The 13,514-nt window shown below is 37.6% G+C and overlaps 1 protein-coding gene across 1 annotated transcript; it reads right to left on the bottom strand.

Moving 5' to 3' along the window:
* Positions 1 to 55: 55 nt before the first annotated feature.
* LOC145780369 (SH2 domain-containing protein 4A-like) lies at positions 56 to 13,249 on the bottom strand. The gene is made up of 11 exons (XM_082592068.1): positions 12,613 to 13,249; positions 11,820 to 11,898; positions 5,709 to 5,814; positions 3,702 to 3,990; positions 3,141 to 3,447; positions 2,945 to 3,007; positions 2,369 to 2,561; positions 1,944 to 2,059; positions 1,385 to 1,490; positions 1,141 to 1,258; positions 56 to 806 (listed from the first exon to the last, which is right to left on the bottom strand). Exons 1-11 carry the CDS (start codon positions 12,715 to 12,717, stop codon positions 693 to 695), a joined length of 1,596 nt encoding a protein of 531 aa, XP_082448194.1. The 5' UTR covers positions 12,718 to 13,249; the 3' UTR covers positions 56 to 692.
* Positions 13,250 to 13,514: the final 265 nt, after the last annotated feature.

Raw genomic sequence — 13,514 nt, 5'->3', positions numbered from 1 at the left:
TCCTTTGCAGACATTGGAGGCTGTGTAAGTCAGATATATTTTTTATACGTTTTTTTTTTGTTTTTATTTCATTGGGCGAGCCTTGCAACCCTTCCTAGAAGAGTAAACAATATTCAGAAACGTTCATATAACAACATTTCAATATGGCGCTGAAATAAAGTGCTGATAGAATTGTTGTTGAGGCAATAATTGTCAGCGAAGCATAGACGATAAAAGTTGCGGTTTAAGCTACACAATCACTCTTCCATAGTTAATTAGTTATATAAAACTGTTTCTCTAAAAAGTAGGTAACAATTGATCCATACAGTTTAAGCAACCATGGCCCATGCTTTCTCAATAATCGGGAAAAGCTCTGGTTTTGCCTCAGCGAATATTGAGTTGCAAAATAGAGCATCGCTGACTTCTAATCCAGCAGAACTATAATACTTTGTAGTAGAACTATAATACTGTAGTAATTGAACTATAATACTGTAGCAATAATGTCATACCAGATGAAATGTCTCAAATTAACTTTAAAAATAACAATTTCTTAGTATTGATGTGCTGGTAAAACATATTGAATATAGTTTGATATGCGCTTTACTGACATGCAATGGCAAAGCAATACGTGATTGTAAACGAATGGCATCAATGTTTCTTTAAATAGGCCTACTTGAAAAATAAACACAATCTGAAGAAGTATGTTATGGTAGTTAAAGACGAGTGTCTGAGTCGTTCATTTCTAGTTCTTCGTAATCTTTATGGCTTGGATCAAGTTGGCCTACCCAATTTTCTAACTTTTCTGCGTTGTACGAAATCTTTTCCTCCTGCAAAAGAAAGATACTGGTGATTTAAAGGTCGATTTTGGACGTCGCAAAACTGCACTTTATAAAGCTTGGATTCACAAGCAATAAACTAACTGGAACCAATTTGCAGCAATTTTTCGACTCTGCAGATGCCGGAAGCAATTTTATGTTCAAGATGTGAATAGTTTAGCAGTTAGTGTTTGTTAATTTTTGCTAAAAAGTCGTCGACTGTTCACATCATTTGAGGTAAATAACATGTGATTAAACTCATAACAACATCTGTAATGCTCGACCCGGCCAGAGTTTTGACCAATTGAAAAAACGAAACGTGCTATCTGATCAATATCGCACCAACCTTGTGGTATTCTATCAACTCATCGAGGGTTTCGTGTCGAATTTGGTCGTTGCCGAAAAAGTGATAGCAATGAGGTTCTGAAGCGTCTATGAGAAAGTGCTTCACCCGGTCACTATCTCTGCAAAAACGTCATATTGCGTTAGAACTGCGTTTATTAAATGCCCTATTATTGTCTGTAATTGATTCTGTAAGTGGCCTATCTAACGCGTTTGTACAACTTCATCCCGGGCCAAACATAGTATACCTGTAACTCAACGCGTAGCCCCAAATTTTGTCGCTAACTCGTATCAAAAAGTCTCCTTTGCTTTTGTTTTTCAACAAATCTTCTGCGATTTGGCGAGAAATAATACCTGCAAGTGTGTAGAATTGTAAATATTTAAGTAATGCATTTGCAAACATGAGTAGACCTAACGAGTAACGACAGTCTCTTTCATGATGAAAAAGGAATGCAACACCTTGTTGCTTCAAATCCAATGCAAACAAAAGTTTATAACACGACACGAGAAGCCTTCAAAAGATGTCAAGTTGAAAAAAAGCCAATTATAAGACAAAACTACGTAAGATTTCACCAAAAAGGAACCTGATGAGACGGAAATCTTTGACATAACCTAATTGATAAAGAATAAAAGTTCTCTTTATCAAGCATGACTGTAACAAATGGAAAATAAACGCAAGGCAAATTCTTACATGTTAAGACAAGTCAATAGAGCTATCAAGACGAACAAATATTGACACTATTGGCCGAATCGACCAATCGACAAATTTCAACATCTAAAAAGTTTACATGAATAGACAAGACTTACCGTGAAACCAAGCTGGTGCGCAAATGCCGCTTTGTCCTGAGATGACATGCATTTGTGTTTCTGCAAACCATTCTTTAACTTCTTCGCGATTTCGTGGCTTGCTCATTTTTCCAGGTCTTAAAGTATTAATAATAATATTGCAATGCTTTTTTATTGAAAAAATCCATCCATAATAGTCATATTGTGCAGGCTGAAGCATGCACTTATGGTTTGTAAATATTGTTCGGATGTTAGTTATCATATTTTACGACATAAACCGTCAATGAATATTATGACATCAAAGTAATCATACGAATTTCATTCTTTAGAAAAACATTTGTGTCAGTTTGTAGTCTACAATACTTTCTCTACATGAAACTTATCAAATACTGAAGCATTTTTTTCAAATTTAATTAAATGTAACCTATCAAATTGCATGTATTGACCTGGTGACAGGATGCTTCGTCCGCAAAGTTTTTGGCTTGGGAGGAAGTTGAGGTTTGTTGGTTGTTGCCAGTTTACTGAATTTTGCCCGAATTTTTTCGGGATCTGAAGCCAACTGAGATTGGCGACGGAATTCTTTGCTAGCTCGACGTGCTCTTATACTTCGCCTTTCGTCGGCTTCTTTAAATTGACGAACTAAAACAACAAGTTTGATTTGATTTCTTTTTGGACCATCAAGCACACTGTAATGGATCTTTGTATTTGTATGACTACTTTGCCACCAACAAGTTTGTGTATTTTGTTGCCCGGCTGGAGACCGCAACATACAGTAGTTAACTTACAACAGTTTTTATTACTTTGATTTCTGTTCAACAACCTTGTTCATGTACTGAGAGAGTAGCTGACCTATAGATTACTGTCGATGTACATGCTTCATCATTCAAACAAGAACAAATTCATACGCCCACCGTTTCACCAGCCAGTACTTGATGCCTATAGCCTACGTTACTTTTAAGTGCTTATTACAATGTAGACTATAGCACGAACAACGTAAAATTTAAATGAAACTGTAAACTTACGTTGTTGAAGCCATTCTTCATTTGACACTGCATCGGCGTCTTGCGTAGGTTCAGGATGAAAGCCTGAAAATAACAAAATCTGTTTGTTGTTGCAGTAATCGTTTTATCGCTTGCAGATAGGCCCACTATGAACTGCAGAGTGGAAGCTGTATTTTGATAGACTACTGCTAAAATCAAAACCTCAAGGACAGCTTACTTTCATATATATCTTCGACGGCAACATTTTTCTTGTGCAATTCAGGTTGAGGTCTTTCCGCAGACGACGTTTCTGGGGAATGACTTTGTTTTGGACCCAAAACTTTTTGATTGTTATCCTGAGGTAAACGTTTTTCTGCTATACCACTGGTGACCTGTGGTTGAGTTGAAATGAGTTGGTTGTTGTCTTGAAGCTGCGATTTCTTTACCACCAATGGATGCTTGTCTGGAACGCGGCTACGGTTACTTCCCGGACTTGGTGGAGTCCTAGCTGAGTCGCCTTTTTGACTTGCTTTTCGTTTGTTGCTCTAATGAAGAGAGAATCTTTCAATAGCGTGATTACTGAATATTGCAACAATATAACCTACCAATAAATGTTGCATTTGTAACATGAAACATTCAAATTGAAAACGGAACTTGCACATTGCACAAGATAGTCAGTCCGTGCTAGTGATATCAAGCAATCAACTTTTGTTGTAATGTAGTCTCAATTATACATTTAGTTTGATACTTCAATATAGCTAAATGGTTTAAAGCGTATGCTGTTAGTTTGGGGGCTTACCTCTTTTCGCGCAAGTACGGGCGAAACAACAGGAGACGTTTTTGGGGAAAGTCTGGGATGTCTTTTCAATACAGGAGTGACATTTGGAGACGTACTTGGGCTTGTAGATGGAGATCTGTGTGTTGATTTTTGTTTCACACGTAGAAGCTCCATTCTAGTTCCATTTTCAACCGAACTTTTCCCATTACCTTGTATAGTCCCTCCATTCTTATGCATATTTTTTCCTCTTACTATTGTTTCTTCTTCCTCTTGAATTACAGCCTTAATCGCATCTTCCATCCGCTTTTCACTGCAAAACAAATTACTAATCGTAAAAACAAATCGTAGATTCACGCTTTCATTTTTTCAGTTTCTGTTTTAGCTACACGCAGGTTGTGTAGCAACCAAGAGATGTAAAGTTTTAATTTAAAGTTGTTTTTTATTGAATGAATAGAAATTTGTCAATGTTGGCGGCCAATGCCGTATTTACTCGTGGCCTTCGCTAATATAGTATCTGGACTGGAAGCCAAACGCCAGGCCTCATCTTGCACGGCAAACAGAAATGCCATATTGGCGGTTTTTACGCCAAATTTTAGAAACTTGACGTTTTTTTAATACATATTCAGATTAAAATATGGCACGGTTGCAACACCTTAGGACTTAGGTTATGATAGTAATCATGCTGTTGACAAAATCAGTTTAAAATGCAATATTATGAAATGCATCTTCAAGATTAGGGAAAAGTTGCTTTTTCAAAGCTGATGTTTTATAAATAGGGTAGCACTGCGCGTTGATAAAACAGAGTTTTTTTTAACTATTTACAATGCTAAAAAAACTTTTAAAAATGCAAAAATATAACAAAATGCCACAGTCAAAGTAGCCTGCCCAATCCTGTTTGCAGTGCAAGATGAAACCTAGCGTTTGGCTTTCAGTCCAGCTGCTATCATGATGACGTCCACAATTGACTGTGCAGTGAGTGTGCCGTAGCAAACTCGCATGAAATGTCCATGAAACGTTTTATGGTACTGTAACTATGCACTCCACAATTTGATATCATACTTATTATCACTTCAAACAAAAAAATTTGTGTATGAGTTGCTATTCAATAAGGCTACGTTACATAACATCAAGCTGTTTGGTTAAAAACTACAGGCATTACAGCACATTATAAGGTTCAATTTCTTTCGTCAACTATGACAATAGAGACGCAAATACTCCTTAATAATGTGGTCTGCCTATAAAGTTTGCTCAAGCGTGATTGCGTTCAAGCAAATTTTAAACTTTTCTTTCTTCATTGGCTGGTGAGATTGGTAAGTATGGTGCACTTAATTAATGTTAACTTGTTGACATCTTTGATGCTGAAAGCTCGAGGCCAAATATTAATATTACACTCAAGAAGGGCACGGCTATATCAGCATCCGTTGTTTTAATGCTTGTTTAGTGTCACTGTCAAAGGTGACAGCAAAGCACACTTGCTGCGTCTGGCACTACAAATGAAAATACAGTACAGTAGGCTACAGCAACTTTCAGTCCGACTACAAAGCACAAAACTTAACAACAGTGCAAAATAGATCATTGATGACATTATTGCCAGCAGAAAATTTTATAAACCTCATGAAGTTATGCAGCAATACGGTTTGAAAAACATGTTTGCCTGCGTAAGGATGGACATATATTTCTGCCAAGGTTGCAATAAACTGAAATCCCTAAGTCGAAAATATAAATAGCAGTGCAAAAAAAGACGACAAAAATTGTAAGCAATGATGCAGCAAATAAATTAGTTTATTGTAGTTGGATATGCAAATTATTCAAGGTATTTTGACGAAAGTTACTTAAGATGTATAAAATAATTTTTTTACACATAGCCTAAATTCAAAAAGTACGTTGAAAGCTGCATACTGTAGCTACTATGCTAAAACAGTAACATTATAATATAGACCTTTTTTTTATTAATTAGATCAATGGTTTTGATGCATCAACAATGGTAATTAGTTGATTGTTTTATCGATCCCCATTCTATTTGCTTACCCCAACTGTATCCACTTTTCTTCGACCGTCACTTCACCCTTTGCTTCTCCAAATATCCATGTCCAAGGCTTACCATTTGCATCTTCGAGTATTCTCACCTTTTTTGCTGTGACAACATGAACAGATAGATAGACTAATCGTTCGACTCAAGATCATATGGCGCTGGTTGGACTGTCGGGGTGTGTGCTTGAGTCACGCATTTTCAGAACTGCTTTCCATACAGCGGCACCTCGTGGACGGAATAATTCCCCGGCAAACAACATTGCAACAATCACTCTGTCAATCTCGATAGCCGGCCCTGCGTCAAAAGCCTCTAAAAGTATGCGAAACTACCAGGACTAACCAATCAAAGGCTTTGTCAGTCCGAGGATAAAGATTCAAAACCAACCAAGACCTATCAAAATTAATCCAACAACAAACATTAGCAATCAATTTTCGATTTGCGCAACTTAATGAAAGGTGGGCAGTAACTAGTTACTTTTTGAGTAACTGTAACTTCGTTACTTTTTTGAAAAAGTAACGATAAGGGGTAACTAGTTACTATTTGATCGTTTTTCAACAGTTACAGTTACTTGATTTTCCTAACAAAAATAGGTCGTTTGTTTTTCAGTTAATGGCAGTTTTTTGTAGTGGTCAAATTATGTGTTTGGGAGAGATTATTGGCATTCGGCGACAAGAAGCGAGGTTGTGTGCAGAGAGGAGCTGTGTAAACTGCGAGATAGGATTTTGCGGTGTACCAGCGACAGAAAGGAGGCCGCGTAAACTGCGAGGTAGGATTTCGCAGTGTTCTATAAGGATTGATGTCCTGACGCCACAATCCTTTGTTTGTTCCCCCACTAAGCTGTCTGTTTTTAGAAATTTCAGCTTTTCCTTTTTTGTAAAACGATTCTTTTTTTGTAGATTGTGATTTTATAGCTTTGAACACAGGTAGACGAGGTAGTTAGTAGTCGAAAGTCAAAACGGATAAGTTTCTGTTTAAAGTATCTGAGACTGAAACAAACCCCACTAGTAATGCGACCAATATGCCAATCTCTGGACATTCTGCAATCAGAGGAGAAGGCATAGGCTATATGGGCATGACGCGGAAAAGACTACAAGAACTTCGAAACAGCAACAAGGTGGCTGTCTGCCTGCCATTACTACCCGATTGTTGAAATCTTTGGAAAACAGATTTGGCCATGTTTTTGATGATAGTGACTGCCAGTTAGCTGCTGCTTTTCACCCACAATTCCGACTTTTTTGGCTTTACAAGGGTGAAGAAATTAAGACGGCTCTACATCCCAAAATTGTTAACCTATAACCAGTGGCGTAACTACCCATTGGATCTTGTGGATAAATCCAGGGGCGGCACGTTGCTGGAGGGCGGCAAAACTTGATAAAGTTTCAAACGAACAAAGACAGTCACGTTAATTTATTCTCGGAGAGACTCAGACTTAAACGACCTAAGTTAACATTGATCAAACTAAGTGAAGCCAGAAAATTAAACAAGTTATGCCTAAAAACCAATTTGCAACTTTTTTAGATTGTGCCTCACCATGTGGTATTTGTGACGGTTTAATGATACTCATGCTGTTGAAGTAATGATAGAATGTCGTTTGTAACTTGTAAGCTATAGCATTGTTCAATGTTCAGTCAATTTAGCTTTGGTAGTTAAGTTCAGATTAGCTTCAAGTTTATTTCACTTTCGCGAGGAGACAGGATCGAGTCAACTGCCACCTTTACCATCTGTCTGTGGTAGATAGACGGGATTCCTCCATCTTCATGTGTGAAGATGGGTTAGGTTAGTGAAAGGTTTAAAGTTTCAGGTCTGGAATAGATCACTTAGCTTCTCAGCAAATTTGCAATTATGGTTATTGTTTTTAACTAATGTGCTGCAGATTCCAGAACAAGATTTAAGTTGCAATTTTTTAAAATTAATTTTTGCCTATGACGAGAGTAAAAGAAAGTGAAGATTTTTTTAGAAAGAAAAAGAAAGCTAGAGAGGAGGAACTAAAAAGAATGAAGGAGCCATTTTAAAGTTCGTAACAATTGCCTCTGCTAAAAAAACAGAAGAGATTAGCACAGTAAATCTCTACCTCAAGTTGAGACGGAAGAAGAAGTGTAGGCTACTTCGAGCAAAACAATAAAAAAGTGATCAATGAAAGAAGTCAGCCTGTGAATGAAACACTGGTAGATAAAGATAAAACAGATGCTATCTAAGCTTATTATTCTCATAACGATGTGGCTACTTGGCCAGAAGCATTAACTCATAACATGAGAGTTGAGATGATCAAACTAGGGCCCGAAAGGTTTCAGAATAAAAAAGGACCATTCAAGACAGCGATTAGAGTAATTAAAGGAGACAAAGAATCCTTCAGCTGTCTTATTTTGAACTTTCAATAAAATCAAACAAAACTGCTTTCTTCTGTTGTGTGGAATTTTAATCAGCTTTTACGACGGTTTCAAGGGGGGGGGGGAGGGGCGGCGTTTCGTGCAAAAATCCAAGGGCGGCATATTGCGTTGCTACGCCACTGCCTATAACAGAACCACAGCAATTTCAACATCGACGATGCAGCAAGCAACAGCGACACTGATATTGACTTTTTTGCTCTGTTATTTGAAAGCACAAAAAAAAAGAAAGCGAGTGCCGCAAAAATTTTAAATGAATTTCTCCAACGTAACCCAACAAAGGCGGTTACGTCTGATGCATTTCCCAATGACGCCATGAGGCGTTTGTTCTTGCGATACAATATCCCTATCCCCTCCAGTGCTGCTGTTGAAAGACTGCTCTCCCTTGGGAAGGATATTTTGGAACCAAAGCAAGCTGGACTTAGCGATCAACATTTTGAAATATTGATGTTTCTGAAAGGAAATTGATGTTGTGACTCTTCGTTCATTTTAGATATCCGTATAAAAATATTGATACGCCCTACTGCTTATCACGGAGTGTCCTACTCCTATGCAGTGTTGTACGCGTCATTGAAATAATTTGACGGCGTCAGCGTCAGCGCGAATTGCCTAAAAACTTTACGGCGTAAAGGACTGCGTAAGCTCTTAAAGAAATTGACGGCGTCAGCGCTAATTTGTAGCGCTATTTTTTGCCAGCGTCTCATAAAACGGAAATATTTCAACCAAGTTCAGGCTAACAATAACTATAAATAAAGAGCAGGTATTATGTTTTGAGACTGTATTGTAATTAGCTGCTCAGCCTATATATTTAGTTATTTCCTTGCAGAAAAACAAGCATTTCAAAACGTTTGTCTGACAATTTGCTGCGTTTGGGACGCATATTCAGGGGCGCCGGAGCGATTTTTGACTGGAGGGGCAGGAGTATGAAAAAAGGGCACTTTTGTTGCTGAAAGGCCTTTTTTTTTTAAGTTTTAAGATAAGATATAGGGGAGACCGGGGCTAAAAGTAACAGGGGTAAGTTGTAACACTATCATTTTCTCCCCAACTAAACAGAAAAATGTATTTTTCTATTGCGCCCTCTATCAAGTGTATTGTAGCTAAGTTACAGATAAACCCTCGTTTCAATATCTCTCCGTACAGTTGAGTTATAACGAAAAGCATTTTTTGCCTACTGAAAGTAAAATTTTAGAAAAATAAACTTGTAGTTACTACGACAAGAAAAAGTAAGCTAAAGGGCTGGTCTTTTTTTTTTGATATAACCATTTACTTAGGTATTTAAAAAATTAAAGGTGACCAAAAATATGTGGCATTTTATTGGTGAAATATCGAACAGTTCATGGCTAACTGCTATTGGGGCAAGATGTAACAAGAGCTGTGTTATGTTCTTTGGCAGTAAATGAGCTAGATTACTTGGTAACTGTTACAATTATGCGTAATTATAAAAGAAAAAGTGAACGTGGGAAGATTCCACCTGCTGTATTAAAACGTGCTGCTGAGGAAGCCATCACTGGAAATGAGTCTATTCGAAAAATTGCCAAAGATTACAACATATGCCATGTGACTTTGTACAGACTGGTTAAGAAAGTTAAAGGTAAACTTAACTAGCCTACCTAAGATAGCTTACTGATTGTAAGAAAAAACATTGAACACCTGTAGGCCTATGTCTTTCGAGCGTATTCGAACAGTAGACCGGGAGAAAATTGGGTCAGGTGTGAAAAGTGCCATGGTTGGTCGCATTCTCAATGTACCGAGGGATTGCCAAAGTATTATTGTCACCTTTGTGAGGAGTAAAGGAAAAATGTGAATTTTTGAAATGCCTGTTATATTGTGTGCAGTTTTGCTTCAGTGTGTACCTTCTGGTGAAAATTTTCTGACCTTGAGGAGTGAATAAACCTTTCTTGAAGAAAAGTGAATGTTTAGTAAAGTGTTTGCTATTTATTCGCAGGAAAAATATTCTGTTACAACTTGCCTCTGCCTGTATTACAACTTGCCCCAGATCCGGGGCAAGTTGTAACGCCCGATTAAAGTTTTTCTAGGCCAATTTTCTCAAAATCCTTCATATATATCACAGGGCTTTAGGTGGAATAATATGCGTAAATAGTCTACCTATACAACTAATCTCCAAAAAATTCGCTCAGACTTGTTTTTACAGACATATAATAAATAATTCAAAAAATGTTACAACTAGCCCCGGTCTCCCCTAGCGATAATGCTCATCTATCAGCTCATTATCGAATAATGATACAAGCGTCCGCTATACAAAGAACAATGGCACAGAAGGGCATCATGCTATTTTATAATGATGTAATATAACTTACTATGATGGAGAAGTTTGTGTCGTGAATATGATTTTGAGGCAAAAATAGAACATTATAATTAGGCTAAAAGCGAATAGCATAAATTGTTATATTGCAAAGTGTGCAGTAGCTTATATGACCTTAAAAGGGCACCATTGCCCCCTCTTCCCTCCCCATCCACAGAAATTTGAGGGCAGGGGGCATCCGCTCCCCTGCTCCCCCCCCGTTTCCGGCGCCCCTGCGCATATTGTCCTTTCCAAGTGAAAACATGCGTTCCACAGCAGCGCTGGTTGGTATTGGTGTGGTGTATTTCAAAAACAAGTTGAAAACGTTTAGTCGGAAAGGTATCACTGTTCCAAGCGTGCTGTGATAGTTTAGCATGTATAAATCTTTTAACGAGGTCCACTGCACCAACATCGCTCTTTTCAGGGGCATAGAGCTCTTGCAATAAAGTATATTCAACGTCCGCAATGCCATTCATGGATTTTTCGCTTTCAGTCTCTGATTCCTCGTTCTCAGTACATGGGTGATCACCATTTGGCGAACTTCTTCCGCTTGTATTCCAGGGAGCCATTCCAACCAACGCAAAAACTGGTAATTCGGATGAGTCGCGCTGGCCAGAATACATTGTGAAACTCTTATTGTGAAACGAGATTTTCCATGAAAACAAAAAATGACGCTTAGCGCTTGACGCTTAAAATCGGCAAAATAGTTGACGGCGCTATCACTTCCGTCAACTGAAAAATAAATTGACGGCGCTAGCCTCAGCGTCAACTAAAAGTTGACGCCGTCAAATGACGCCGTCAAATTGACGGCGTCAACGTACAACACTGCTCCTATGCATGTCGTTTTTTCGATTTTTTATTGTTTTATATTCGGTAGGCGGACGTTTTGGTTTTGGAGTTAGATTATGGATTCTTAGAAGCATTATAGTATGTGGACAGCTAGCAGAGTGGTCGCTGTTTTATAGTTAGGCAACAGCTACGAACAAAGTATCATCTTGCCCTTTATCATGTATTTTTCAACTTGTACTTCATGGAAAGAAGAGTAGTTGTAGATCAGTACTCATATGCATCTATTTTCTTTGAAAAGTAACTGTAACTAGTAACTGTAACTGGTTACTTTTTAAAAAACGGTAACTGTAACTGAAACTAGTTACTTTTTGAGCGAAGTAACTGTAACTGTATCTCAGTTACTTTACAAGTAACTAGTGCCCACCACTGACTTTATGCATAGGCTATTGTATAAGGATATGTAGGCTATGTGATATAATTTGTTCTCTATCTTGTAGGCTGTAGCCTACTATGTTATTTACACGCCATATCGGTGTTATACAAGACAATGATGATCATGCTTTAGCTACAGTGAAATTTGTTAGTTAATCTACGTCTACGAGATCTCACAACCAATTACAACCAGCAGCTACCTGTTTTTGGTGAACGGTTGGGCCTTCTGTGGCTACCTTTGTTCTTATTTTCTTTTTCACATTCATTGTATCTTCGAATCTGTGTGAAAGAATTATAAAAATCGTCAAAAAGTGATCAAAAATTCGTCCCATTAAAAGTTTTGGATTATCGGTGCTATGTATTTTTTGGAGATATTTCACCAGAACAAAAAAAATATTATTCATAATATAATATTTAAATTTTGTTAGCAACTGATCAAAACGTCACGTGCTTGTGTGCTTAGCTTAGTCTATGCCCTCAAGGTAGTAGTTATGTGAGCAAATGCACATGGCAGCGTAGCCTATCCAACTGCTTTTCAAATCCTTTCAACAACCCTGTTAGCAAAATCTGCTTTTTATGTAGCCTACGTATTAAAAGTCCAATTTTTCTACCTGTGAAGTAGGAACCGTGCCATCGTTTTTGACACAAAAGGACTTGATTTCAACCCATGCCAATCATCTTAAAAACTAAAAGCAGCAACAAAAGGGTTTTCCGAGCGTAAAACAACAGGGATAAATTTATCTCTCGTGAGTCACCCTATGCTCACAGATAGTAGACACGGCAAGAACAACCCAGACAGCAAAATTAGTTATTTTAGAATTTACATTGAATAAAAATGAATCGCCAAAAATAAAAATGTAGCCTACTTTTACAAGCATTTTAATCATGTTGTTCATCAGTCATTTCGCTGTATAACAGCGGTCTTTTAACAACTTAAGAAAATTTTGGTAGCCTAGAATCTAATAATTTTTAGTTTCAGTAGGTTATACTGACCTGTTCCTGTCGAATTTTAAAGAACAACATCTCTTTTTGTTCTTCTGGTAATTCCGCTAAAATTTCGGGATCAACGTACATGTCTCGGAGGATTTGTTGCAGCATGATGTTCGTTGAATGATAAATTAATTTCAACTATTTGGTAGTGTTTCGATATACAGTATATAGGCCTAGGCTTACTGTAAGTTTGAAGTACGTATAGATTTGAGATAATACAGAAAATTACGTGTAAAATACTCTCGGTAGTATCGTCAGTATCAAAATCTGCATGAGAAGAAAACAATTATAAAAAGCAATTTAAAGAAATTCGAGCTGAAGTAGGAAATTGTGTTGACGATATTCAAAGAGACAGAAATGACTGGCCTGAGAACGTATAAGCTCTACTAAGTAAGCTGGCTCCATTATCATTGCAAGCCTGGCAGAAAACTGATCAAACTTCATTCAGGCTCGGGTTTACTCTTCAAAACAAAGATGCACCGATCTATCCGTTTCTAATCAGAAAACTAGCTTGAAAAAAATTACTTTGCTTATTGTGGAGACTTCATAAATTATTACATCTGTAAGGAAATAAAAACAACGAAGTTTAGTATTCACTGTTTACCAGCAAATGTGGCGTTTCTGCTACAAACTCGCAACGGTTTTCTATACCTCCAGTGGCTGGTTTCTTCTGCTGACACTAATAGGCAACATCTCCGCAGGGTGACTGATTTTAAGCTTTGCTTCATTAAACATTAACTTGTCGACATGTTTAGTTAAGTCTGCACTGCACTCTCAGCGGAAAAATCTATTACGCATGTCGCCGCGTCTCTTTTGCAAACATGGTCTTGGAGCGTCACCTTCAAAATAACAATACTAAACCATTGTGAATGGGTGGCACCTGACTGTAACTGCACGCACTGTGT

The sequence above is a fragment of the Aplidium turbinatum genome, chromosome 11 (genome assembly GCF_918807975.1).
Source record: "Aplidium turbinatum chromosome 11, kaAplTurb1.1, whole genome shotgun sequence".
NCBI lineage: Eukaryota > Metazoa > Chordata > Ascidiacea > Aplousobranchia > Polyclinidae > Aplidium > Aplidium turbinatum.
This window is presented reverse-complemented; position numbering and strand designations above follow the sequence as displayed.